Source organism: Helicoverpa zea, chromosome 18, assembly GCF_022581195.2.
Source record: "Helicoverpa zea isolate HzStark_Cry1AcR chromosome 18, ilHelZeax1.1, whole genome shotgun sequence".
Lineage (NCBI taxonomy): Eukaryota > Metazoa > Arthropoda > Insecta > Lepidoptera > Noctuidae > Helicoverpa > Helicoverpa zea.
The window spans coordinates 1,671,622-1,696,096 of record NC_061469.1 but is presented as its reverse complement, the minus strand read 5'-3'; the positions used below and the strand labels follow the sequence as shown (position 1 = coordinate 1,696,096).

The 24,475-nt window shown below is 39.4% G+C and overlaps 1 protein-coding gene across 1 annotated transcript; it reads left to right on the top strand.

Moving 5' to 3' along the window:
* On the top strand, positions 1 to 23,446 carry LOC124638947 (zinc finger-containing ubiquitin peptidase 1-like). The gene is made up of 16 exons (XM_047176124.1): positions 1 to 160; positions 1,497 to 1,774; positions 2,834 to 3,159; positions 3,255 to 3,319; positions 3,405 to 3,515; positions 3,758 to 4,066; positions 4,356 to 4,466; positions 5,235 to 5,354; positions 6,589 to 6,763; positions 7,147 to 7,270; positions 7,597 to 7,756; positions 11,004 to 11,095; positions 11,372 to 11,502; positions 11,963 to 12,051; positions 20,115 to 20,255; positions 21,665 to 23,446. The coding sequence occupies exons 2-16, from the start codon at positions 1,500 to 1,502 to the stop codon at positions 21,698 to 21,700; spliced, it is 2,265 nt and encodes a 754-aa protein (XP_047032080.1). The 5' UTR covers positions 1 to 160; positions 1,497 to 1,499; the 3' UTR covers positions 21,701 to 23,446.
* The last annotated feature ends 1,029 nt before the right edge of the window (positions 23,447 to 24,475 follow it).

Genomic DNA, 24,475 nt, shown 5'->3' with positions numbered 1-24,475 from the left:
AACCTATCGCCAGTAGTATTAATATAATTTGTAATTTTAATGTTAGAAAATGCTAGTTTTAATCACATATAATAACGAAATTGTACCAATTAGATAGTGTTCTCCCTAAAAAGCAGTGGAATTGGATTATTCTATGACAATAAAATACTAAACTAAATCGGTGAGTACAATCTCTTTATTTTGATGTTTTTATTACGGAATAAAGCATGTTACGCAATGGTCTTGCATTTATTCTGCCTAGTTGAGCAAAAGGTTAGCAAGGAGGTTTAATTCCTGGTGTTAATTTATTAGCTTCCTATTGGTGTTTCGCGATTTCCTTGAAAACAAAACTGCGGTAATTTTATCGATTTGACACTTTCGCCCCAATATAGTTATTGTGGTCGGTTTCTATGCGAACTCATCATTAAAATAAATCAATTCTTGTATCATTAAGGCCGCAGACACTTAAGGTCAGAATCAAGGTCTAGTACAAGTAGGTTCTATGTTACTTAATCAATATTTTATTCTATTTTTGTTCGCTAAAGTTATGTAGATTACATATTTATTTAGGTCAATAAGATTGAGGCAAGAGTGTTGTTCATGCGGCATAAGTAGACAATACTTTTTTATTAGGAAGAACATGTGCGTCTTTACGAAAACATATTGATATTGGTACTTCACGCAAAGCACTTTCTGGTTTCATTTGCTGTTCCGAGTTTTCAAACACGTACTTATTTATAAGTTACTTCATAATCATAAAAATATTTTTTTTCGTAAGAAATATTTTTTAACTGTGTGGAAAAGCTGAGCCTTCATGTTATTAATAAGCACAGCTGTAACGCTAACTTCCACTCAAAACCATCAACTTTTTTTATATAGGTACCTACATAGGTAGGCACACATATAGGAAAAGAAATAATAAGTACATAGTTCATGATACAGTATACCTGAATGGATACATTTATCAGTATTATCAAAATTGTCAACCGGTTAAAAATCCACGCGTTTAACAAACAAAATTCCGGCAATAATTAAGATTGAATTAACGCTCTCACAATAAAAAATGCGAAATTCTTTACAACGATAGATTTGTAATGTTCTATTTATCTGTGAATTTCGTACTAAACCAACATTATATCGTAATTAAAATACCGCAAGGAAGTGTCCTTGGCCCATTTTTATAAGTGGCTTTCAAATTTTACGCATTCGGCTTTTACAGAATGTCAATAAGACAAGTCTAGAGACAGGATGCTTGCTTTTTGATGAGGTTTCGTTTCTAAATTCAATCATCTTGAAGACTGTTTACATAAAAAATATGTTTTTCATTAGCTCATGGGCCAAGAGGCACTAAAAGTATAGGAAGTATGCAAAACGCATGTACCTAAGATTTCTTTCGAGTTTTCATTCTACAATAAGACATTTCTATTTCCTACTATTAAGTTACCTGAGTGCGTTATTATTCAGTTTAAACGTAAAAGTAAAGCAGAAAATACCTAAATACATCATAAATTTTACAGAAAATGACTTCGAAAACAAACAAAGTATCTCCTTCGTCGAGCAAAATGTCCACCAGCCCATTTCCTTACACCTGTGAGCTCTGTGGAGCTGAAGGCCTCACAGATGAAGGTATGAGGTCTCATACCTTGGAGGCCCATGTCAACGGGAGGCCGGAATGCCCGTTTTGTGACTGTGCGGTGCCTCAGCCACAGTTAGTCGGTCATGTTCAGAAGGCCCATCTGCATTATTTGACCCCTGAAAGGGAGTTGATGGCGTTTATTGATGACCAGAGCCCGAGGTGAGCATAAAATCTTTGTGGTGAACTGACTTTTTTATTTCATTGTAAATGAGGATTGTTAGTTAGGTACCTGCATTATTACAATAGTCTTCCAGATCCTGTGCATCGGGCGTAAGTCTCGTCTACCCATTCTATAAATACTTCTACTTAAAATCCTTATGACATAAGTAGGTACCTTTTTACGCATGGCTTCTGGACTTTAGGTAGTAATAAACGTTGGATCCAAACTTTAGCGCAGTAACATAAACTTTGCGAAACTTCTGGTTTTCTTTAACCCTTAACAACCCACAAGTGTCTCGCGGACACATTTTTGCGTTTATGTTTTCATAAAAACGAAAGTATTTATTTTTACGAATCGGCCTTTTATCTAATTTATCTCCAATGTTTTACGAATCTAGATGTGTAATGAAAATATTTGTTTCATGAATAGTTTATTATTTTTGGTTAATAAACGAAAATAGTACTTCATCAACCCACAAGTGTCCAACAGACACAGTAATATTTTGTTTGATTCGAGTGTAAAGGTAGATTGTTTTTTATTTACATTTACTTATAATAATCTTATGGTGTCGAGTGCCATGCAAGATGTGGCAGGGTAAAATCGGGAGGCTACTCAATCATCTGAACCTGCTGCGAAAAGAAAGAAGCGTTGTGTTATTTGCCCTTCGAAATTATCAAGGGCTTCTAAACAGTGTTGTGACAAATGCAATCAAAATGTATGCTCTGAAAATTCTGAAAAAAAAAACTAATTGAAATAGCTGTAAATGAATAAGTGTAACAAAACATTACTGAAATACATTATACTGTCTTTTTAATTCAAAATAACTTTCTTTTGCTTTGTCATACTTTACCTACATTTATAAAGTGTCTGTTGGACACTACTGGTCAGTTACGTCACAAAAGCATTCTGGATAGTTAAGGGTTAAAGATACTCACTAATATTACTTCCAACTTGTTTAGACTGAAAGTTACGATCTCAAAGTTTTAAATACTTTACGGGGCAGAACATTGTTTCTTACGTACTATATACCTACCTACTAAAATAATTTGTTGTTTTAGTTTTGACGAAGACTCGAAAATGACGACTACAGATAGCTGTAGCTACAATACGCCAGGGTCTATAAATGGATGGCACAGTCCTGATAACTCCACACAGTACCACAATGGGGCTATTTCAAAAAATCTCAATTATTATAACGGATACCAAGAAAAGGAGAGTTACAGTAGAAGTGAGAAGGAAGAAGAGAAATGTTCACGTTCACCAAAAAATATAAATCTTGTCAATGGACTGAAAAATATCAATATTAGTAATGGTGTGGTTCCTAAAAAGGCTCAAAGCAGACAAAATTCTCATGAAAATGAGGTCAATGGGATTGATAGAAAAGGTAGGTACTTAAACAATTTTTTTCTCTTATCAGAATCTCATTGGTCAAATGTTTTTATATTAAACATTTTTATGAGTTACAATATTATTTCTCAGGTGCGATTTCTAGTCCAAGTCATAATAGTTCTGGTAGTTATGAGGGGTCGCCTAATAAAAATAAGGTAAACTTACTTTTATAGATGTAGAAACACGTAGTTTTCTGTTTTTTGTTGAGTAACTTAACTGATATGGATCTATTTATTACAGTTGTCCATGGCTAGTGCCGGACAAGGATCACCTCTTAGGTCTCAATTAGCGTTAAAATTAAAACCAAATACACCGAAAAAAAGTGCTCCTACTCCAAGTCCTTCCGTGCAGGTAATTTTTTAATTCAGACCTATTTACTATAATAGCTGCCCGTATAAAAATATTTATTATCTGTCGCTTTTCTGACAGTTAGCTCGAATCTCGACGGACGATATGTCATTGTCAAGTTGTATTCTTTGTTTACCGCCAATATTATTTTTAAAATATTTTCTAAATTTTCGTCTAAAATTGAATTGAAATAGTACCAAACACCACAAAAAGAACAAAATCAATCATACGAAAATTATTTCCAGTGTCTATTATGTGATTTTACGTCAACATGTCCGAGAAAATTGGAGGAACATATAAACCGTGCTCATTTCGATCTCACATCTCCGTCTATAAATGCGAATGCTAACTCGGACAACCCGACTTTGGGGTTGAGCAACCCCACACTGACGCTGGACAACCCGACGCTAGCGTTGAGTACGATGGCCATGTCTCCTGGACCACATAGTTCATCGTACCAGTGTCCAATTTGTGAGCGGGAGTTTTCGCACGCCAACGAAATCGAAGTTCATGTCAATGTTGAACATCGAGATATTTTAAGTCCTCAGAAGTCAGTAAGTAGTTATTTGTAGTTTATTTATTCTAGTATCTTTTTATACAGAACATAGGTACTTCATAAATTCTACAAAAATGCTTGCTCCACAACCAAACTGTAGACAATTAGCTACATTAAATTGAAAAATAAAAGAAAATATAAATTAATAACGTTGGTTAAGTTACAAGAGTAACTGTCGACTTAAGATAAATGTGGAACGTTTCCTAACATTGTCGTTGTTATTATTATAGTAGTGGTTATATTAATTATAGTATCTGACTGCCACTAAGTTCCTATTTCCATCACAGGATCAAGTAGACAATGCATCATGCAACGAGGATGTGGTGATGATGGAAGAGAGTCCTGTGAGCAACTGTCCAGTGTGCTGTCAACCTCTGCCTCTGTCACAGCATGAACTGGTAAGAAACATAACTTTCTTTCATAATTATAATAATTATACATAGGCTCAGCAAAAGCAGAGCAGAGCAAAAACTGTACAAACCAAGCCTGTTAAAAAACTAATATATCTCCGCAAATGGGGTTGCCCGGGTAACTGGTTGAGGAGGTCAGATAGGCAGTCGCTTCTTGTAAAGCACTGGTACTCAGCTGAATCCGGTTAGACTGGAAGCCGACCCCAACATGATTGGGAAAAAGGCTCGGAGGATGATCTCCGCAAATGGCCTAATCTGACTCCAGTAAAGCAGAGAATTTTTTACAACTAATTGAATTTCATTATTTAAACATTTGACCCACACTGTAGTATCCCTGAGTAGAAAAAAAACTATTTTTTTATTAAAAACTTATCCGCTCTTCAGTGAAGTGTATGTAGCCAGTGGCCATAGCCAGAGGAATCCAACTTCCTACAGCCAGTTTCTTAATCAAAAGTAAAAGTTAAAGTAATGTCATAAAGTAAAAGTAATGGTCAAATTAGCTTTTTTACGATTTTAACTATTAGTTTTGCTGTTACTTTAGCCTCGAAAAAACGAATTTGACCGTTACTTTTACTTTATGACATTACTTTTGCTTTTACTTTTGATTAAGAAACTGGCTGCTAGAGAGTTATTAATCCAGCCAATAAGATCAACATCAAAGTTGCTGGTTGTCATTAAAACAAAAGCTTTGTCATTTCAAAGATTTACTCGTAATTTTTATTCAAATTAAAAACAAGAACTAAATTTTGTTACCAGATTCAACATATTGAGGAACACTTTGAAAGAGGAGAGGAGTGTGGAGCACCATCAGGTCTTTCGGCAGCCGAGAGGGAAGCTCAGAGAAACAGAGAGGAACATGAGTTCCAATTACTAAGGGTAAGGTATTATTTTATTAGTGACTAGCTGTTGCCCGCGACTTCGTCTGCATCGGCATTATAGAATTTTCCAATTTCGTTTATTTAATCGATCATTGCTCAACCCCCGTAAGTGATAGCGTGACAATATATAACCTATGTGTTGAACCGGCCCCCAAGTAATAGTCATGCAAAATTTGATTTAAATCCGTGCAGTACTTTTTGAGTTTATCCGGGACAAACATACAGACAAACAGACATACAGACAAAAATTCTAAAAACTACATATTTGGGTTCAGAATCGATTATGGATCACCCCCCAAGTATTCTTTAAAAAAAAAATTCAATGTACAGTTTTGACTTTCCTATCATTTTATTATATGTATAGATATGTATAGATAGTGTAGTACAGGTCGTACCATATTTTATTTCATCAAACATTCGAATATATCGGGTGTGTCGTTCATAATCACATTAAATGAAATGCGTTAATATACTGGTTAATATATGTCCATTAACACAAAGAAAAAAGAAAATACGTAAAAATAAAAAAATGAATTTTTCAAACAAAGTAAATAGAATAAAAATGTGAGAAAATTAGAACACCATATAAAAGTCAGTCATTACAAAAAAATGTAATTCTCCCTTGAAAACTGACAGCTGTCAACTGATCAAAACAATCAATAATCCTAACTTTATCTCTGCTTAACACATGATGTTTAAAATTATAAAAACGAAAAATGACTCCTGTGGTTAAACCACTGAATGGATTAGGTTATTTTTTTTACAATTCGCCATAGAATATCATAAAGTATATGTGATAGAATTTAATGTGATTGTGAACGACACACCCGATATAATAGCACTATAATTAAAAATAATATGGACAAGGTACGTGAACAAACAGAATGCGCTGAAATAAATAATATTTTCGTTATTACATAAACTCTTATAAATAAATACTTTATTTACACTAGATGTTTCCTGTGATTTCATCTACGTTCCAGGGGAACCTCTACTTCTATTCAGACTAAATATAGCCTATGACACTGAGATAGTCTAGCTTCACAACAGTGAATGAATTTTAATATTGATTCAGTAGTAGCAAAGCTTTTAGAGAACCAAAAACCAAAAAATATTTCCTCTTGATACACATTACATACAAAATAATGGTTGTTCATATTCATAAAAATATTCTTGTGAATATTGACCTAATCCTGAAAAGGTTCAAAATATATAAATCATAATTTCCCCAGGCACAATACGGTATGGAAGAGGATGACGATGAAGGCTACACTCACAGAGCTACCAATAGCCTCAAGCGCGCCGTGTACAGCGGAGCCCTATCTGTCGCAGGGTACTATGAACGCAGTCTAGGCCTCCGTAGGGCTGCGGCCTCGGGTACTGATACTGGGTCTTCGAGGACTACAGGTATTTATTTAGTTATCGCGGATTGTTATTGATGTTGAATGAAATTCTCTAAGGCTCTGTCTTTCATAACTACATTTTAACTGTGATTTTAGAATCTCCACCTCAATTTAGTGTCTAGTCCTTAAACATCTAACAAGCTCTAGTACCACAGTTTTCCCAAATTCGCCTGATGGCCTGATGGAAAAATTTGGATACCATCTATCCTATCTTGTGAAAAACGCTACTCACTTTTTATCCATAATTTACTAAATTATAGGACTTGGAAACTTATTGGCCATGTTAATATGGTTAACAAATACCTAGTTTCATTTTTAAACCACAATACACAAGCAAATGCTAAGGTTAAAATCATGTCTGTAAAGTAAATATATTTTTTGTTGCAGGCCTCTTAGAGCGGATAAGTCAGCTAAACGCTCAGAACCAAAGTATAGTTAAGACATACTTATGCAGCGCGGTCGATCACTACGCTAGTACTTACGGAGATAGAGGCTGGGGATGTGGGTATAGGTATGTTTGTCTCTTTTATTTTATAAATAAGCTTACTTACCCATATAAAAAATATTAAAAATTTTCTTTCTAATTCTCCTGGACATGTGTCACTTTAACTACATACATAATAAGCTCTTCTTTAGCCGTCATAATAAAACAAACAAAAGTAAGAAAATATAATTCTCTGTCCATTTTTTTTTTCTTTTCAGTCAAGCTTCCTTTCCAACGGGATTTTACAAACCTGTCTTTAAATGACATAAACTGTGATTATTATGGCATATTATTTTCTGCTTTGTTTAATATCTCAAATATTTGTTCTACAACTTACCCCTGTTTATCCACAGGAACATGCAAATGGTGCTATCATCCCTGATGCGTCACCCGCCATACTCTTCACTCCTGAGTTGTACTCTAGAGCGAACCAGCGAGTGCGAGTGTGTGCCGTCTATACCGCGCCTGCAGCTGCTGGTGGAGAGAGCCTGGCAGCTGGGCTTCGATACACAGGTACACATGATACACTGGTACATATGATACACTACACACATACTGAGTTGTACTCTATACCGCGCCTGCAGCTGCTGGTGGAGAGAGCCTGGCAGCTGGGCTTCGATACACAGGTACACATGATACACTGGTACATATGATACACTACACACATACTGAGTTGTACTCTATACCGCGCCTGCAGCTGCTGGTGGAGAGAGCCTGGCAGCTGGGCTTCGATACACAGGTACACATGATACACTGGTACATATGATACACTACACACATACTGAGTTGTACTCTATACCGCGCCTGCAGCTGCTGGTGGAGAGAGCCTGGCAGCTGGGCTTCGATACACAGGTACACATGATACACTGGTACATATGATACACTACACACATACTGAGTTGTACTCTATACCGCGCCTGCAGCTGCTGGTGGAGAGAGCCTGGCAGCTGGGCTTCGATACACAGGTACACATGATACACTGGTACATATGATACACTACACACATACTGAGTTGTACTCTATACCGCGCCTGCAGCTGCTGGTGGAGAGAGCCTGGCAGCTGGGCTTCGATACACAGGTACACATGATACACTGGTACATATGATACACTACACACATACTGAGTTGTACTCTATACCGCGCCTGCAGCTGCTGGTGGAGAGAGCCTGGCAGCTGGGCTTCGATACACAGGTACACATGATACACTGGTACATATGATACACTACACACATACTGAGTTGTACTCTATACCGCGCCTGCAGCTGCTGGTGGAGAGAGCCTGGCAGCTGGGCTTCGATACACAGGTACACATGATACACTGGTACATATGATACACTACACACATACTGAGTTGTACTCTATACCGCGCCTGCAGCTGCTGGTGGAGAGAGCCTGGCAGCTGGGCTTCGATACACAGGTACACATGATACACTGGTACATATGATACACTACACACATACTGAGTTGTACTCTATACCGCGCCTGCAGCTGCTGGTGGAGAGAGCCTGGCAGCTGGGCTTCGATACACAGGTACACATGATACACTGGTACATATGATACACTACACACATACTGAGTTGTACTCTATACCGCGCCTGCAGCTGCTGGTGGAGAGAGCCTGGCAGCTGGGCTTCGATACACAGGTACACATGATACACTGGTACATATGATACACTACACACATACTGAGTTGTACTCTATACCGCGCCTGCAGCTGCTGGTGGAGAGAGCCTGGCAGCTGGGCTTCGATACACAGGTACACATGATACACTGGTACATATGATACACTACACACATACTGAGTTGTACTCTATACCGCGCCTGCAGCTGCTGGTGGAGAGAGCCTGGCAGCTGGGCTTCGATACACAGGTACACATGATACACTGGTACATATGATACACTACACACATACTGAGTTGTACTCTATACCGCGCCTGCAGCTGCTGGTGGAGAGAGCCTGGCAGCTGGGCTTCGATACACAGGTACACATGATACACTGGTACATATGATACACTACACACATACTGAGTTGTACTCTATACCGCGCCTGCAGCTGCTGGTGGAGAGAGCCTGGCAGCTGGGCTTCGATACACAGGTACACATGATACACTGGTACATATGATACACTACACACATACTGAGTTGTACTCTATACCGCGCCTGCAGCTGCTGGTGGAGAGAGCCTGGCAGCTGGGCTTCGATACACAGGTACACATGATACACTGGTACATATGATACACTACACACATACTGAGTTGTACTCTATACCGCGCCTGCAGCTGCTGGTGGAGAGAGCCTGGCAGCTGGGCTTCGATACACAGGTACACATGATACACTGGTACATATGATACACTACACACATACTGAGTTGTACTCTATACCGCGCCTGCAGCTGCTGGTGGAGAGAGCCTGGCAGCTGGGCTTCGATACACAGGTACACATGATACACTGGTACATATGATACACTACACACATACTGAGTTGTACTCTATACCGCGCCTGCAGCTGCTGGTGGAGAGAGCCTGGCAGCTGGGCTTCGATACACAGGTACACATGATACACTGGTACATATGATACACTACACACATACTGAGTTGTACTCTATACCGCGCCTGCAGCTGCTGGTGGAGAGAGCCTGGCAGCTGGGCTTCGATACACAGGTACACATGATACACTGGTACATATGATACACTACACACATACTGAGTTGTACTCTATACCGCGCCTGCAGCTGCTGGTGGAGAGAGCCTGGCAGCTGGGCTTCGATACACAGGTACACATGATACACTGGTACATATGATACACTACACACATACTGAGTTGTACTCTATACCGCGCCTGCAGCTGCTGGTGGAGAGAGCCTGGCAGCTGGGCTTCGATACACAGGTACACATGATACACTGGTACATATGATACACTACACACATACTGAGTTGTACTCTATACCGCGCCTGCAGCTGCTGGTGGAGAGAGCCTGGCAGCTGGGCTTCGATACACAGGTACACATGATACACTGGTACATATGATACACTACACACATACTGAGTTGTACTCTATACCGCGCCTGCAGCTGCTGGTGGAGAGAGCCTGGCAGCTGGGCTTCGATACACAGGTACACATGATACACTGGTACATATGATACACTACACACATACTGAGTTGTACTCTATACCGCGCCTGCAGCTGCTGGTGGAGAGAGCCTGGCAGCTGGGCTTCGATACACAGGTACACATGATACACTGGTACATATGATACACTACACACATACTGAGTTGTACTCTATACCGCGCCTGCAGCTGCTGGTGGAGAGAGCCTGGCAGCTGGGCTTCGATACACAGGTACACATGATTAATTGGTACAAAAAATTACTGGTACAAAGGATAAACTGGTTCACGTCATACATTGGTGCAAATGAGGCACTGGTATACACACGACACACTAATACACTATACACTCTTAGACACCACATTCTGGTACACTTGGTACATAAGACACTGCTACACACAGCACACTAGTATAAACATATACACTGGTACACACGAATTTCTGGTACATACAGGCCACAGACAGACCCTTACATTTTAATAAGTTCGACAAGTTAATTATTATTATGTTAAATACAAAAACCTGTACAATTAAACTATTCATATATAACCAAGTCGTCGTGCATCATTTCATCTCCAACTCTCCAAGAGCATCGACGCAGAAACAGGTACTTTCATTCTAAAACAATCGAACTAATGAGTGGATTTTGTTCTAGGGTTCAGAGCAGCTGGGCTCCAAACTATACAACACTCGGAAGTGGATAGGCGCCTGTGAAGTAGTCACTGTGCTCTCATCGCTCAGGATAAGGTACTAATTATTCCTTCTCTGTTGCCATAGAAAATATTAAAAATATATATATTTTTGAGCTTATACTTTTCGTGGAAGACTGGAGGTCAATGTAAAAAAGTGTATTGTAAAAAAATCTGACTTAAAAAAGTCCAAGACCTTCTCTGCCCATTGCCTTTCTTCTCTTCTTTTGGAAAAAGCTCTCTACTTCCAAAATGCCCCCTCGTCGTGTGTTATTTCATTCTTTTTTTATTCTTTTGTATTGTATGTCCTGATAAGAATAATAATTGTATACAGATGTCAGCTGATAGACTTCCACAAGCCGACAGCGGCGGACGGCAGCCACCCCGCGCTGTTCGACTGGGTGCTGCGCTACTTCCAGGAGGAACCCTCGGCCTTCAAGGCGCCTCTGTACCTGCAGCACCAGGGTAAGTCATGTGCCACTGGTATACAGATGTCAGCTGATACACTTCCACAAGCTGAGCGGCGGTATACCTTAGAATCATAAATCAGCATCTTTATCTCATAATATGTATTAGTAGACTTCTCCTGTTGACTTTCAAAAGGACTGCAAAAACTCCAGCCCTTAATTTTGAACCGGCTCTAAAGAGAAGGTTTTCACTTTGACCTGTATACACATGTTTGTGCGTGATTATCTTAATTGCTCGTCACTGCTTTATGGATGTCAATTGCTTGAAAATATATTTTAAATTCCTAATGCACAAAACAAACCTATAGTTACTTTTTTATTTAATACTAAGGTAATTACGTAAGGGTTAGGCTCGGCCCTGTGCATAAACTCTCTGTTTTATGTGTGTTCTAGCTCTACCTACATATCCGTTTTTTTATTTTTAAGTACAGATTGTCAATAAATCCCTTTATTCGCAGGTCACTCGCGCACTATAATCGGCTACGAGAAGCACAAGGACGGCAAGGCCACGCTGCTCGTGCTCGACCCCTCGCACTCGCCTGCGCAGGTCAGTTTATATATATGCATGCCTATGCGCACCATACACTGTGCTGTGTTATCTTAGACAGACAGATAGATATGCTCTTTATTATGTACACCAATTAAAAAGAACAACAAAAAATTGGTTGTCTGTAAAGTCGGTTTACTGACGATAGTTGAACGTGACAACGTCATAAGAAAATACTGATGGAATGGTTGCATTTTTCAAAAGAAAATTTTCATTTTATTTGTTTGATAGATATTTTGTATGGATGTAGAGAAGGAGGTTAATGGAAATCATAATTGAACTGATCAAGTTACATTTATTTGTACGCATAAATACAATTATGTCAATTTTTTTTTTTAATATATTTATTTATTTTTTCCTAAGTTCCCTAAGTAATTTCATACTGGCTCAGTGATTTAAAGAAAAAAAATATATTGATTGATTTAATTGAGAAATGGAAATTGGGATGGAATTAGATAATCAAGTGTTTCTAATTTAAAATATAGGTTAAATTTTCTGGTTTGACAAGAAAAAACTACTTCGTACCTTGGTACTTTTCTTATTAACATTTTTTACCTCGAATTTAATTTATTCTTTAATTAAATGAAAAACATTTTTTATAAAAAAGAAAAATATATTTTATAAAAATTGGTGTCAATTAAATTGGCCCGAAGTGTTTCGTCGTCCTGACGTACGTCAACCGCAGCTAAGAACCAATCCCGAGTGACGGCTATGACGCGATGCGCTGCGGGCCAATCACCGCTTTACCGCCGCCCCCGCGCTCCCTTCATACCACCAAAGGGACCCAATAAATCACTTCTGCGCAGGTGAAAGTCAGGGCTCGACTTCCGTGCCGGTAACTGTACTTAACTAGCAAACGACAAGTCAGTACATGAACGCGTGATTGATTATTTAAAATGTGTAGATAGTTATAAAAAGTAATCTCGTAATCGTGATTGCAACTACAATTTGTAGTTAGTAATCAAATTTTTTAACTACTTTTTACGATTATTTAATGTAATTTGCAGTTTTACTAACTACAATATGTAGTTGTAGTTAGTAATCAGTAGTTAGATTTCATTTTGCCCTACACTGGCTATGCTCCATAATTATTTCGATCGAATAGTAAAGCAATTGATTTTTTACTCATCGTGAAATAGTTTTATTACCTTATTATTAGCAGCGTTTTACCTGAAATAAAACGCATATTAAATACTTACCTTATTTGAAGCTTACTAGTTTGAGATAGGCACCTACGTGTTTTCCGCTTTTATCTCCGTCCTTTTCTACCCCATATCTTGCATCTCTCTCGCACACCGACCAGTTTCACTCCCCACCAGGCAGGAGGCGACGAGTGTTCTCGGCGGCCACAGTTCGTCATTGAGTCGAAAACACCAGGCAGAAATTAAAATGTAAGCTTCAAATAAGGTAAGTATTTAATATGCGTTTTATTTCAGGTAAAACGCTGCTATTAAATTCTTGACCGTTATTTGAAGCTTACTAGTTTGAGACGTGTTTGTTATCGCCTGGTGGAAGTGGACGCCAATGTGAGTAAAAGCACAATGAAATTGTGTATGTAAATAGGTACTTAGGTAAACGAGTAATCACATGTAAGTATGTGTATTGCGTCCTGGAATACTAATGTAATAAAAGTTAACTGGTACTGGTACTCAGCTACATCCTGTTAGACTGGAAGCCGACCCCAACATAGTTGGGAAAGGGGCTCGGAGGATGAGTAATAAAAATTAAAAGAGAGATGCAAGAACAAAAGCAAAATTGATTTCATTTTCTAATAGTAATTAACAAAAATATTGCGATACTTCTTAATAACAATAGTAACAAAAATATAGACATTAATCAGCTGGATTAATTAAATAATCGAGATAACTTGCTACTTCTATTTAGTGGGTATCTTTCTCTTCTGTAAAAATGGGCAAATGTATTGCCTGATCGCCAATTACCCTTGGCTAATATATCGTCCAAAGGTATATTGTCAACACAGATTTTGACGCTACCGCCGAGTGGAAGCTTCCTGGGGTTGTAGTTATTCCTGCCTCTTTTAACAATGTCTTAATCCACCCGCAATCATCGTTCGGGTGCCTGCCTTTAGTTGGCCTCTAACAGATATAAATAAATTTAAGGAATTAGCCGATGTCCGTCTATCTTCTAACAAGGCTTTAGTCTTTCTGACCCAATACACTGGACTTAGATTTATATTTTCCTGATTATCCATCAAACAACAACCCGACTGCCTATGACTAGAACTGTCGGTCTTAGAGCCAAAGACTGGCCATAAGATTAAATTATCTTTGTTGTTTTTGAAATGTTCTGGGTCTATTGCAAGCAAGGAAAGATCATGGACTCGCCTTTCCGAAACAAGCTAGCAAAAGAAAGAGCAGCAGTGTGCCTGGAAGTTGCAAAAGGATTATTCTTGTCTACGTTTACTGCACTTAAGTAGGTTACCAATTGGTCAATATTCCAGATGGACGGCTTCCCGGGGAACAGGTTTGCTCAGCGCTACTGATTTTAAAATGTGTCCGACTAGAACGTGTGAACCTAGCTCTCCAGTGGTTTCTGCATTGCATAGTGTAGCTATAACTGACTTGTGTAATAAAATAGTATTGTATGCTAGTTTATTTACTATGTGTAAGTCCGCAAAAAAAAAATTGGGTAAGTATAGGTCCAAATAGGGATTCAAGGATTCATAGGATCCAATTTCATACTTTTCGCCCCAATTTAACCATCGACTCCAAGCTGATTGATAAGTCTTGCGTGTGGATTGAAGAAGACTTCAGTCGGAGAGACTCCTTGTCCCTCCCCCCCCCCTCCCCATTTCCTTGACCTTGGCAGGGGGTATCCCCGTTGCTGTGTCTATCGGTTTCTGCTCGAGGTTCATCACTGCTAATAATCGGGACTTCAAATCTGCTCGCCAAAATACCTGGTGCCACCGAAGGAACTACTATGAGATTAACTCCCGTTCCTGAATTGAGATGACTGAGGACTTACGGTATAAGGTAAGGTGGCGGTAATACCCATGCTAGCGGGTAAGTCCAAACTTGAGAAAAAGGGCATCGTGGAACCCCGCTTTCGGGTCCTTCAGATCTAGGGGCACGTAGTACACAACTATGTATCCCTGGGCTCGCTTCGAGGGAAATAGGTCCACTGCTGATACAAGATGCCCCTCCGGTGGAGGTTTGTGTCGGGAGAGATGGTCTGCATGACTGTTGAATAGGGCTGGTATATGATTCACGACGTGATAGATTTGATACAGCTCGAGATAACTGAATACTTTGTACGTCAAGTTCGGTAGGCTCCTTGATAGGGTGCCACCTTGATTTCTTAGATATGACACTGCAGTCCCATTTTTGCATTGAAAAATGGCTGTTGATCTCCTTAGCAACTCGCCGTGATTATCCAGTTAATACTGCAAGCATCTCTTTCAGATCGCAGTGAAAGCCTTTTTCTCTCTTGTTCCATGAACCCATTACGGGAGTTCCGTTCAGTTGTGCCCCCATCCTACATCGGAGGCGTCCGTGGTTATAAGGTGACAGGGAAGTGGCGTATGAATATCCAAGGTTTGGTGGCAGCTGATCAGCCACCACTTTAGATCTGCTAAGGCATCTGCTGGTAGGTTCAACATTGCTATACTCCATTCACCGAGCCGTGAGCCCACAATGTAACCAAAGAATGACACTTTTCAAAATGGTGGGTATAACCCGACCGATGACAAAAACGTCACATTTTTATGTAAAATGTTCTTAGTATCTGTGGTCTTCAATTAAGTAGGGTTCTATGTATGACAGTCAAGACTTCTAGATTCCTTTTACATGTAAACGATTTACTACATATTTAATTAAAATTAAGAAAACAATTTACGGCATTTATTATATTTGATTTCATATAAGTTTGAAAAGATTGCATAAGTTCCACAGACATCGTTCTAAAATATAATTTCTAATGTTGTCAGTATATTACTTTCGTAGTTATTTTTTTTTTAAAATATGATCATTACTTCAATCGTGACTTATAAGAACCCTTTTTATGGTTTGTTCACCGTTTGGCTCACGGTTCCATGAATAGGGTAGGTATAGATTGCTGTTTAACACTGCATTGAGGAAAATGAGGAGAGCCCGGTAATGCAGTCTGCCGTATGGGACAACAAAAACTTGCGAAGTTTAAAAGTCCTATCAAGCTATGCAGGCCTTCTAAGTTTGTCGTGCTGTTTGTCACGTAGTGCGTTTTGTCATTATCTTGTTGATAATGCTTGCGATTTATTCACTTGCCATCCAAAACGTGGTGCAAATGATCCCAAAGTAGGCGAATATATCTTGGTGAGCCACCAGAAAATCGAGATACACAATTATAAGTAACCCTTGAGTTTTCAAAGTTTGAGCCACCCAATTGGTCACTGTGGCGAAGGTCTTGGGTGCCGTGCTTAAGCCAAATGGTAGGCACGTAATCTGAAGCAGTCTTCTTCTGTATACTAGTCGAAGAACATGTCTGTGACCTTCGGCTAACGGAAGGTAGAAGTAAGCCTGGGCGAGATCCACTTGCACAGCCATTCGTCTTTCTGAAGAAACTCTAGCACCCGAAAAACATTTATTAAACTGAAGGGTTCCGTAATTATGAACTTGTTGAGAACCTAGAGATTGAGTATTGGACAGTTCTTTCCGTCGCCTTTCGGGCACAAGAAACATATTGGAAAGAAAGCTGGCAGAATTTGCAACTATCAATAGAACTTTTTGTTTTATCATTTGGGATATGACGACATCCATCTCTTTGGACTCTCTGGTCAAATCATGCATTATCTATCAAAGGTGGCTTTTGGCCAATGGTATCCGATACCCAGTTATTATTTTTGACAAGAAAGGCGGAGCTCCCATTTCTTTCCATTGGTCTTGATATAATGTTAGGCAACCCGCCTCGAAAGTCATAACTTACGTGCCTTGTTGGACGCATCAAAGTCCGCCTGCGGTCCTGGACGCTTTGTTTCGTCTGTTGGACATGGTTCCTATTGTAATTTACTCGTGATGTCCCAAGGGAGCTTTTAGAGTTTTGCGTCACACGCCATTCAGCGTGAGTGTGATTACCATTTCCCTTCGAGGGAAGGTTATAATGGCGACTCTTCGAAAGTCGATCCAAATAGCCACCCTGCGAGGGTAGATTGCAATGATGGTACGACCCGAAACATGCATGATTGGTACCCTGCGAGGGTCCGTGATAATGAGCCGACCCCTGCGGGGGGTGGCTAGTATACTTACTGGTCCCTGCTTTGTAATGATGCTGCGACTCGCAAAATGCAAGATTGGTACCCTGCGCGGGTCCGTGATAATGAAACGACCCCTGTGGGGGGTGGCTAGTATACTTACTGGTCCCCACTTTGTAATGATGCTGCGTCTCGCAACATGCAAGATTGGTACCCTGCGCGGGTCCGTGAAAATGAGCCAACCCCTGCGGGGGGTGGCTAACATACTTACTGGCAGTCCTAGGCGGAGCGTACCAAGTCTTTCAAGGCCGAAAAGCATCACACGCCGAGATAATGAGCCGACCCCTACGGGGGGTGGCTAACAGACTTACTGGCAGTCCGAGGGGAGCGTACCAAGTCTTTCAAGGCCGAAAAGCATCACACGCCGAGATAATGAGCCGACCCCTACGGGGGGTGGCTAACAGACTTACTGGCAGTCCGAGGGGAGCGTACCAAGTCTTTCAAGGCCGAAAACCATCACACGCCGTGATAATGAGCCGACCCCCATGGGGGGTGGCTAACAGACTTACTGGCAGTCCGAGGGGAGCGTACCAAGTCTTTCAAGGCCGAAAAGCTTTCTTGACACCATCAGCCCTCTTCAAGTGCGGTAGTGATCAGTCCGAACTAAGGAGATGCTGGTTGGACCGCACCTCACACCATTCTTTTTTGTCAAACCGTTGAACGCCTTGCAGGATTGAACTAGGGCCACAGGTGCCTTAGGAACTTCGGGCTTGCTTTCTTTTCCATAGTCACGTGCACGGGCTGTGGTAGCTTTATTATTTACCGCATCTGTATTTGCTTTATAGGTCACTCATTCTGAAAACAAATTACTGAAAAAAAAAAAAGTACACGGGAGAAACTCGTGACAAAAAAGGGGTAGATGTACAAAATATTAACACTTGATTTCGCAAAATCGAATATCGAACGGTAAAACCGTTAACAAATTGTATAAAATATTATAAACTCACCTGTGTTCTGCGAGAGCACTGAGTTTATTTTTCAACGAAATACTACAGCGGTTGGTTAGACCAACCTTCTCGGGCGGAAAACAAGACGCCAATGACGAACTGTGGCCGCCGAGAACACTCGTCGCCTCCTGCCTGGTGGGGAGTGAAACTGGTCGGTGTGCGAGAGAGATGCAAGATATGGGGTAGAAAAGGACGGAGATAAAAGCGGAAAACACGTAGGTGCCTATCTCAAACTAGTAAGCTTCAAATAACGGTCAAGAATTTAATATAGTTTTGTTATAGCATAACCTACAATCGCTGCACTAGCGGACTGATGCTATTTATTTTAATTATGAAAGCACGAATATTCGACAATATATCACTGAACATATATTTAATATCGAAAGAATCATTACCTTTATCGTCGCAATTATCGTTGCTATAAACAATTTACACCACATTCACTTTTCACTGCACTTCATACTTGACGAAAATATGTAAATATATTATTGAATAGCAGCTGTTTACTCGGACGCATCGCTCACTCAAGTGGGAGAGAGACAGATGTCGAACGCTGCCGAACGCGTAGGCCGATTGTGCGATGGAACGCCTCAGAGCGAGGTAACGCCTCAGAGCGAGGTAACGCCGCATGAGTCATGTTTTTTCGTGCGTGCAGCCGGCTCCATCGATTTATAAGACGTTGTCACGTCAAAAAAAGTCGAACCTCGTAGTAGTCTATCGGTTATATTAGGGGTTAAAGTATGAAATTGTCGTTTTATTCCAGTAGGTTTTTGAATTGCCATAGAGTCTTCATGGTTTGAGGTTTTCGAATGAAACTTTTTTCATATGGTTTCTGTGATGTTGTTCTTTTAAAAAATGTGAAACATTTGATTATCGATGTTCAATTGTTTTTGTTATTCAACTTAAACAAGAAAGATGGATACTGCGAAAATTTGAGTAATTTTTGAATGACGCGGAAGTGTACGGCAGAAAAAGCCCGCAATATCAATGCTGCATTTGAAGAGGTGTCTGCTAATGAACGCACCGTACGATTTTGGATTAAACGCTTTCGTGGTGGAAACTTCGACTTGAAGAACGAGCCACGAGGAAGACCGCCTGACAGATGATTAACGAGGAATTAAGAGAGACGGTGAACGCCGATCTTAGTCAAACTACCCAGATACCCGGCCGAACACCGAATAATGTTGAAAAAATTTGCAGTAAAACAGCCACGACTCATGAATCGACCTTCACCGTTATTACTACATGACAACGCGAGACCCCATACAGCAAGAGAAACCGTTTTAACTCTTCAGGAACTGCAGTTGGAAACTATTCGTCTTCCTCCATATTCGCCAGACCTTGTTCTAACGAACGACTCTTTTTATCTTGTGATTTGGACAATTAACTGCGTGACAAGAAGTTTTCTTCCCAGGAGGCAGAACAACATTCTTTCACACAGTTTGTGCAGTCTAGATCCTCAGAGTTCTATCGTAAAGGCATAAATAACCTTCCTATTAGATGGCCGCAATGCATAGATAATAATGGCAACTATTTTGATTAAATAAGTTTGTTAAAAATTAAAAAAAATTACAATTTAGATTTTCAGTACAAATCGGCAATTTCATACTTTAACCCGTATTACTTACCGTAAGGTAGATGCACAAACAAAGTATCAGCCCTTATCAAATAACGAAGGTCTGGCAGTCGCTGGCTCTCGATATCTCTATAACCTACAGAGAGACATGTGTTGCTGGGGAGTAAGTTGCGCCACTTCTTCCCAGCAAGGGTGGGCGTTCTGAGGGCTGCCTTTTGAAATTTTCTAACGTCCGAAAAGTAATGTTTTGCAGCCAAGTTTGAATGAACGAATTTTGATTATGAATTTGATGTAGGTACGTCAGGTGGTATGTGGCAGCTCAGCGTCGTGTGCGGCGGCGCTGCGCCTGCTGCGGCGCGGAGCCCCCGCCCTCCGGGCCAAGCAGTACCAGCTGCTGTGCGTCAGCGGCGTCATCAGCGACACGCAAGAGTATGAGGTACGTACCCATCCCCACTGATACCCGACAGGTACGCTGCGGGCCAAGCAGTACCAGCTGCTGTGCGTCAGCGGCGTCATCAGCGACACGCAAGAGTATGAGGTACGTACCCATCCCCACTGATACCCGACAGGTACGCTGCGGGCCAAGCAGTACCAGCTGCTGTGCGTCAGCGGCGTCATCAGCGACACGCAAGAGTATGAGGTACGTACCCATCCCCACTGATGCCCGACAGGTACGCTGCGGGCCAAGCAGTACCAGCTGCTGTGCGTCAGCGGCGTCATCAGCGACACGCAAGAGTATGAGGTACGTACCCATCCCCACTGATACCCGACAGGTACGCTGCGGGCCAAGCAGTACCAGCTGCTGTGCGTCAGCGGCGTCATCAGCGACACGCAAGAGTATGAGGTACGTACCCATCCCCACTGATACCCGACAGGTACGCTGCGGGCCAAGCAGTACCAGCTGCTGTGCGTCAGCGGCGTCATCAGCGACACGCAAGAGTATGAGGTACGTACCCATCCCCACTGATACCCGACAGGTACGCTGCGGGCCAAGCAGTACCAGCTGCTGTGCGTCAGCGGCGTCATCAGCGACACGCAAGAGTATGAGGTAATATTCAAGCCTTTCTGAAATATGTACCCAAATAAACTCTTCTTCTCGAGTGAGCTGCAGGTTTAGGATCCGTTCAAACAGACCGTCTCGGACAGCATCGGCGCGCATTTTTCTTTTCACACAGACCGGAGTCGGCTCCGATCGGCTGCGTGAGATGCAATCCAAACGTCTGCAAGACCGAGAAAAAGTACGCGATCGGAGCCGATCGGCTCCGGTTGGCTCCTCTTATTATTTCACACCGAGCGCCTTCGAGCATTCCTAATGACAAAAGCAGTGCACAAGCAAAAATAAACCTTAGTACAAATACTGAGTAGGTACTCGATTTAAGAATTTGCTCCCCACTCCGAGCCGGTCTGTCTGAACGGACCCTTAATCACCTAACTAACCCTGAAGTCAGTTTTATTCAATCCAAATGACGGCCTCTGACGTAGAATTGTAGCAACGACGGGGACGCCGGCTTTACTTACTTCTTTTACTTACTTCTCCAAAAGTGTCTACAGTTAAATCAACAGTAGACACTTTTGGAGAAAATAATCTTGTATTAACGTTCTGTGGTATGAAGAAAAGTAGTCAAATGGGTTACTTTAGAAATGAAAAAGTTAATTAGTGCATAATGTTTGTATAGTATACCTGTACATCAATAAGCTCTCGTGATTTGTCTTTACTAATACTAAAAGCCTTTCATTTACCACCAAAATGATAAAACGCCCTTTGGAATTTAATGGTACGGCGAAGAGACAAGAAGTTAACCTTTAAGAATCATTACAAATAATAATAATAATATTTTTTTGCAGGCCAGCAAAGTGCTTCAGTCAGTTCGGATCCCATAAGAAAGGTGAGCGGGGTGCCACCCCACTCAAAATTACTCAACTCTACTATATTTTCACTCAACCGCTCAACAGGTAAATCTATGACGCTCAACTTTCAGTTTTGCCTTAATTTTCAATAATTCCAAATTTTTTTGTGAAGAAGTAACATTAATATATGCGTAAGAACGATTCTGGTAAAATGTGAAATTAATATTTCGAAAAAAAATTGTTTGGTATTGTTTTTTAATTTCTTGTAATAATTATACCTAATCTCTGTAAGATTCACATCTGATCTTATGACTAATTAAAAATTGTTAAAAGTCGTACTTTAAAATTGTAACACAAACATTTTTCTCCTCCATATCAAGGATTGTTTTGTCAATTATTAATTTATAATTTTACTATTGATAAAGCTTCCTACTGCGTCAATAAAACGAAAGATCCGTTAAAAATTGATATACCACAAATTTCAAACATGACATAACTTAAAGTTCGGACCTAAAAGCTCTAAAAACTTCAATATTTTTAAATAATTATTGATTAATAATAATTTTTAATATGAGTATCTGTAAAACCTATTGTTGAGGTTTTATTTCCACCGAATAGTTTAGTATATATTTTTTAAGTATTTTTCTTTAGGAACTATCTTTTCTTAAAGAATATACATCATGCTTATAAACACTAAAACATTATTTCTAACAATCGAAAATTACTCAACTATAGTCAAAACTACTTATTAAGCTTAAACGCCAACAACGATTATAATTTTATCTGTAACCCTACCATAAAACGGACTTGGCATAATAATAATAATTAAAAAACATTAGAAAGTTACCATAAAAGGATAGTTTTATACCAAATTAGCCAGTTATTTCACGAAACATCTAGTCGTAGTAAGCAGTTAAATATTAACTATAGTTTATAGTTAAAACCATATGCTTTCAAACATTGCCTTTGAATAGTTTAAGGCCCGTTTCGATATATTTGGAAAAGATTGAGCCTATACATATTCAGTAAAAAAATACATAAATAAAATAATCCAGAAATAAATATAAACTCTTTTCAAAAAAATCTTTCTCACATTGGCTTCACATACATAACCTATAACGAATAAATCAAAATGAAAAAATGTATAAAAAACGTCAATAAGGCTCAATTTTCCAATTAAAAAATCTTACATAATATTAACCAAACTGTCGACTTTACCCGCTCACTTCTCGTCCGTTAAGTTATATTGATTCACTTGAATTGACCGGGCAATGTCCACATGAACCTTACCCCTATACAGTTGATATAATAATAGTTATAAGTACATAGTCAGTGGCTTGATAATCACGAAAATATATTAATTATTTGGCACATCGGAGTTCCTAAAGGGATTGAGTAGGTACATGTATAAAAATAGAGGGTGACTGGTAATTAGTGACCGATATTTGAACGCATAATTACAAACAACTTTCCCAAAGTTACTCCCAAACTTTTCTTAATTTTTAAATCTATGGTTGACTGTCATTTTTTGGTGACGCGGTATCTTTTTTTTTTAACAACGTCAAAAATCATCAAATGACTCCTCCCGCTGTGGGTTAGCAACGATGAGGGAGTGTCAGACTCTTACTGACTAAAAACCGTTGTGTTCCGTCATAGGCCTTTTATGTACCAGGGCCGCGGTATCTCTTTCGAACAACCCGCAGCGTCACGTGGTATTTAAATTGTCGATATTGAAAGTCAATAAAACCGATTAATAAATATCAAATTATTTCAAGAAAAGTACGCAATTAAGCAATTTATCTGTATTTTTCCTGAATTCCATAGATTTTTTTTTATTTGAAACATCTCCTTTTGTACTTTGTGTTTGTTTGTTCTGCTATTGTGATTAAACTAATTAGAATACGGTACAAGTTTCTTTGGGGAAAGTTATTTTCAATCATGGGTAGATCACATGATCAATTATTATCGGTCACTAATTACCAGTCACCCTATATAATAGTTTTTTTATCGAAAAAGGTGCTTTTGATTTGTTTAAAACTTTTTAATGTATTAAGCACGGCTTAAACACGCTGTTTCCATTTTTTAAATGTAATGCCTAAAATGTATCTTTTATGTATATATTTTTTGTAACATTTGAATCGTTTTTAAAATTGATTTTATTTTTGCTGAAATGCTACTTATAAAACTTGACATTTTTGCAAAAATATATATTAAAAACGATAATAGTGTTACAAATATACTTAAAATCATGATTGGCTTAAAGCATAACGACATTTAAAATTTAAATTCTACCTTAAACCTTTAATATCTTGTTAATTATGTCAATTAATGTAAAAATTAACAAATTTTCTTCTACTTTATAAATATGGTCTTTTTCGTTATTTCGTCTACTAAGTGTTGTTTGACCAAATTGTTGTTTAAGTGGTTAATAATTGTTGTAATATATTATTTCTAGTTCTATTTTACGGGGTTTGGGAGTTTGTTCTATTTTGTACAACACAAATTTTGTTTTAAAGGACAATGCTAATCTTTGTATGGAAGTTGGGCTCAAGTGTTGCCCACAGTAACTGCATAGTGTATTATGTTCCATAGGCTTATATTAGGTCCCAGACCAAAGCATTTCGAAATCTATCCCGGGAGTCCTGAGAAAAACTGGTTTGACTCTTATTCAATATTACATAAAAATAAGCTTACGAACTCTTAACTATTCCACTTTTATTACCTTAATTGAAATGAATTATATTCATTGACAAATACGAGGTATTGTACACGACTACTTTTTGTTAACCGACTTCCAAAAATGGAGGA

What these genes read in the sequence shown, in the direction of transcription:
- LOC124638947 (XM_047176124.1), top strand. Translation starts at nt 1,500, where the DNA reads ATGACTTCGAAAACAAACAAAGTATCTCCTTCGTCGAGCAAAATGTCC. An exon ending in CTCTGTCACAGCATGAACTG is followed by an intron (nt 4,467 to 5,234) that starts GTAAGAAACATA and finishes TTTTGTTACCAG; the next exon opens with ATTCAACATATTGAGGAACA. An exon ending in TGGGTCTTCGAGGACTACAG is followed by an intron (nt 6,764 to 7,146) that starts GTATTTATTTAG and finishes TTTTTGTTGCAG; the next exon opens with GCCTCTTAGAGCGGATAAGT.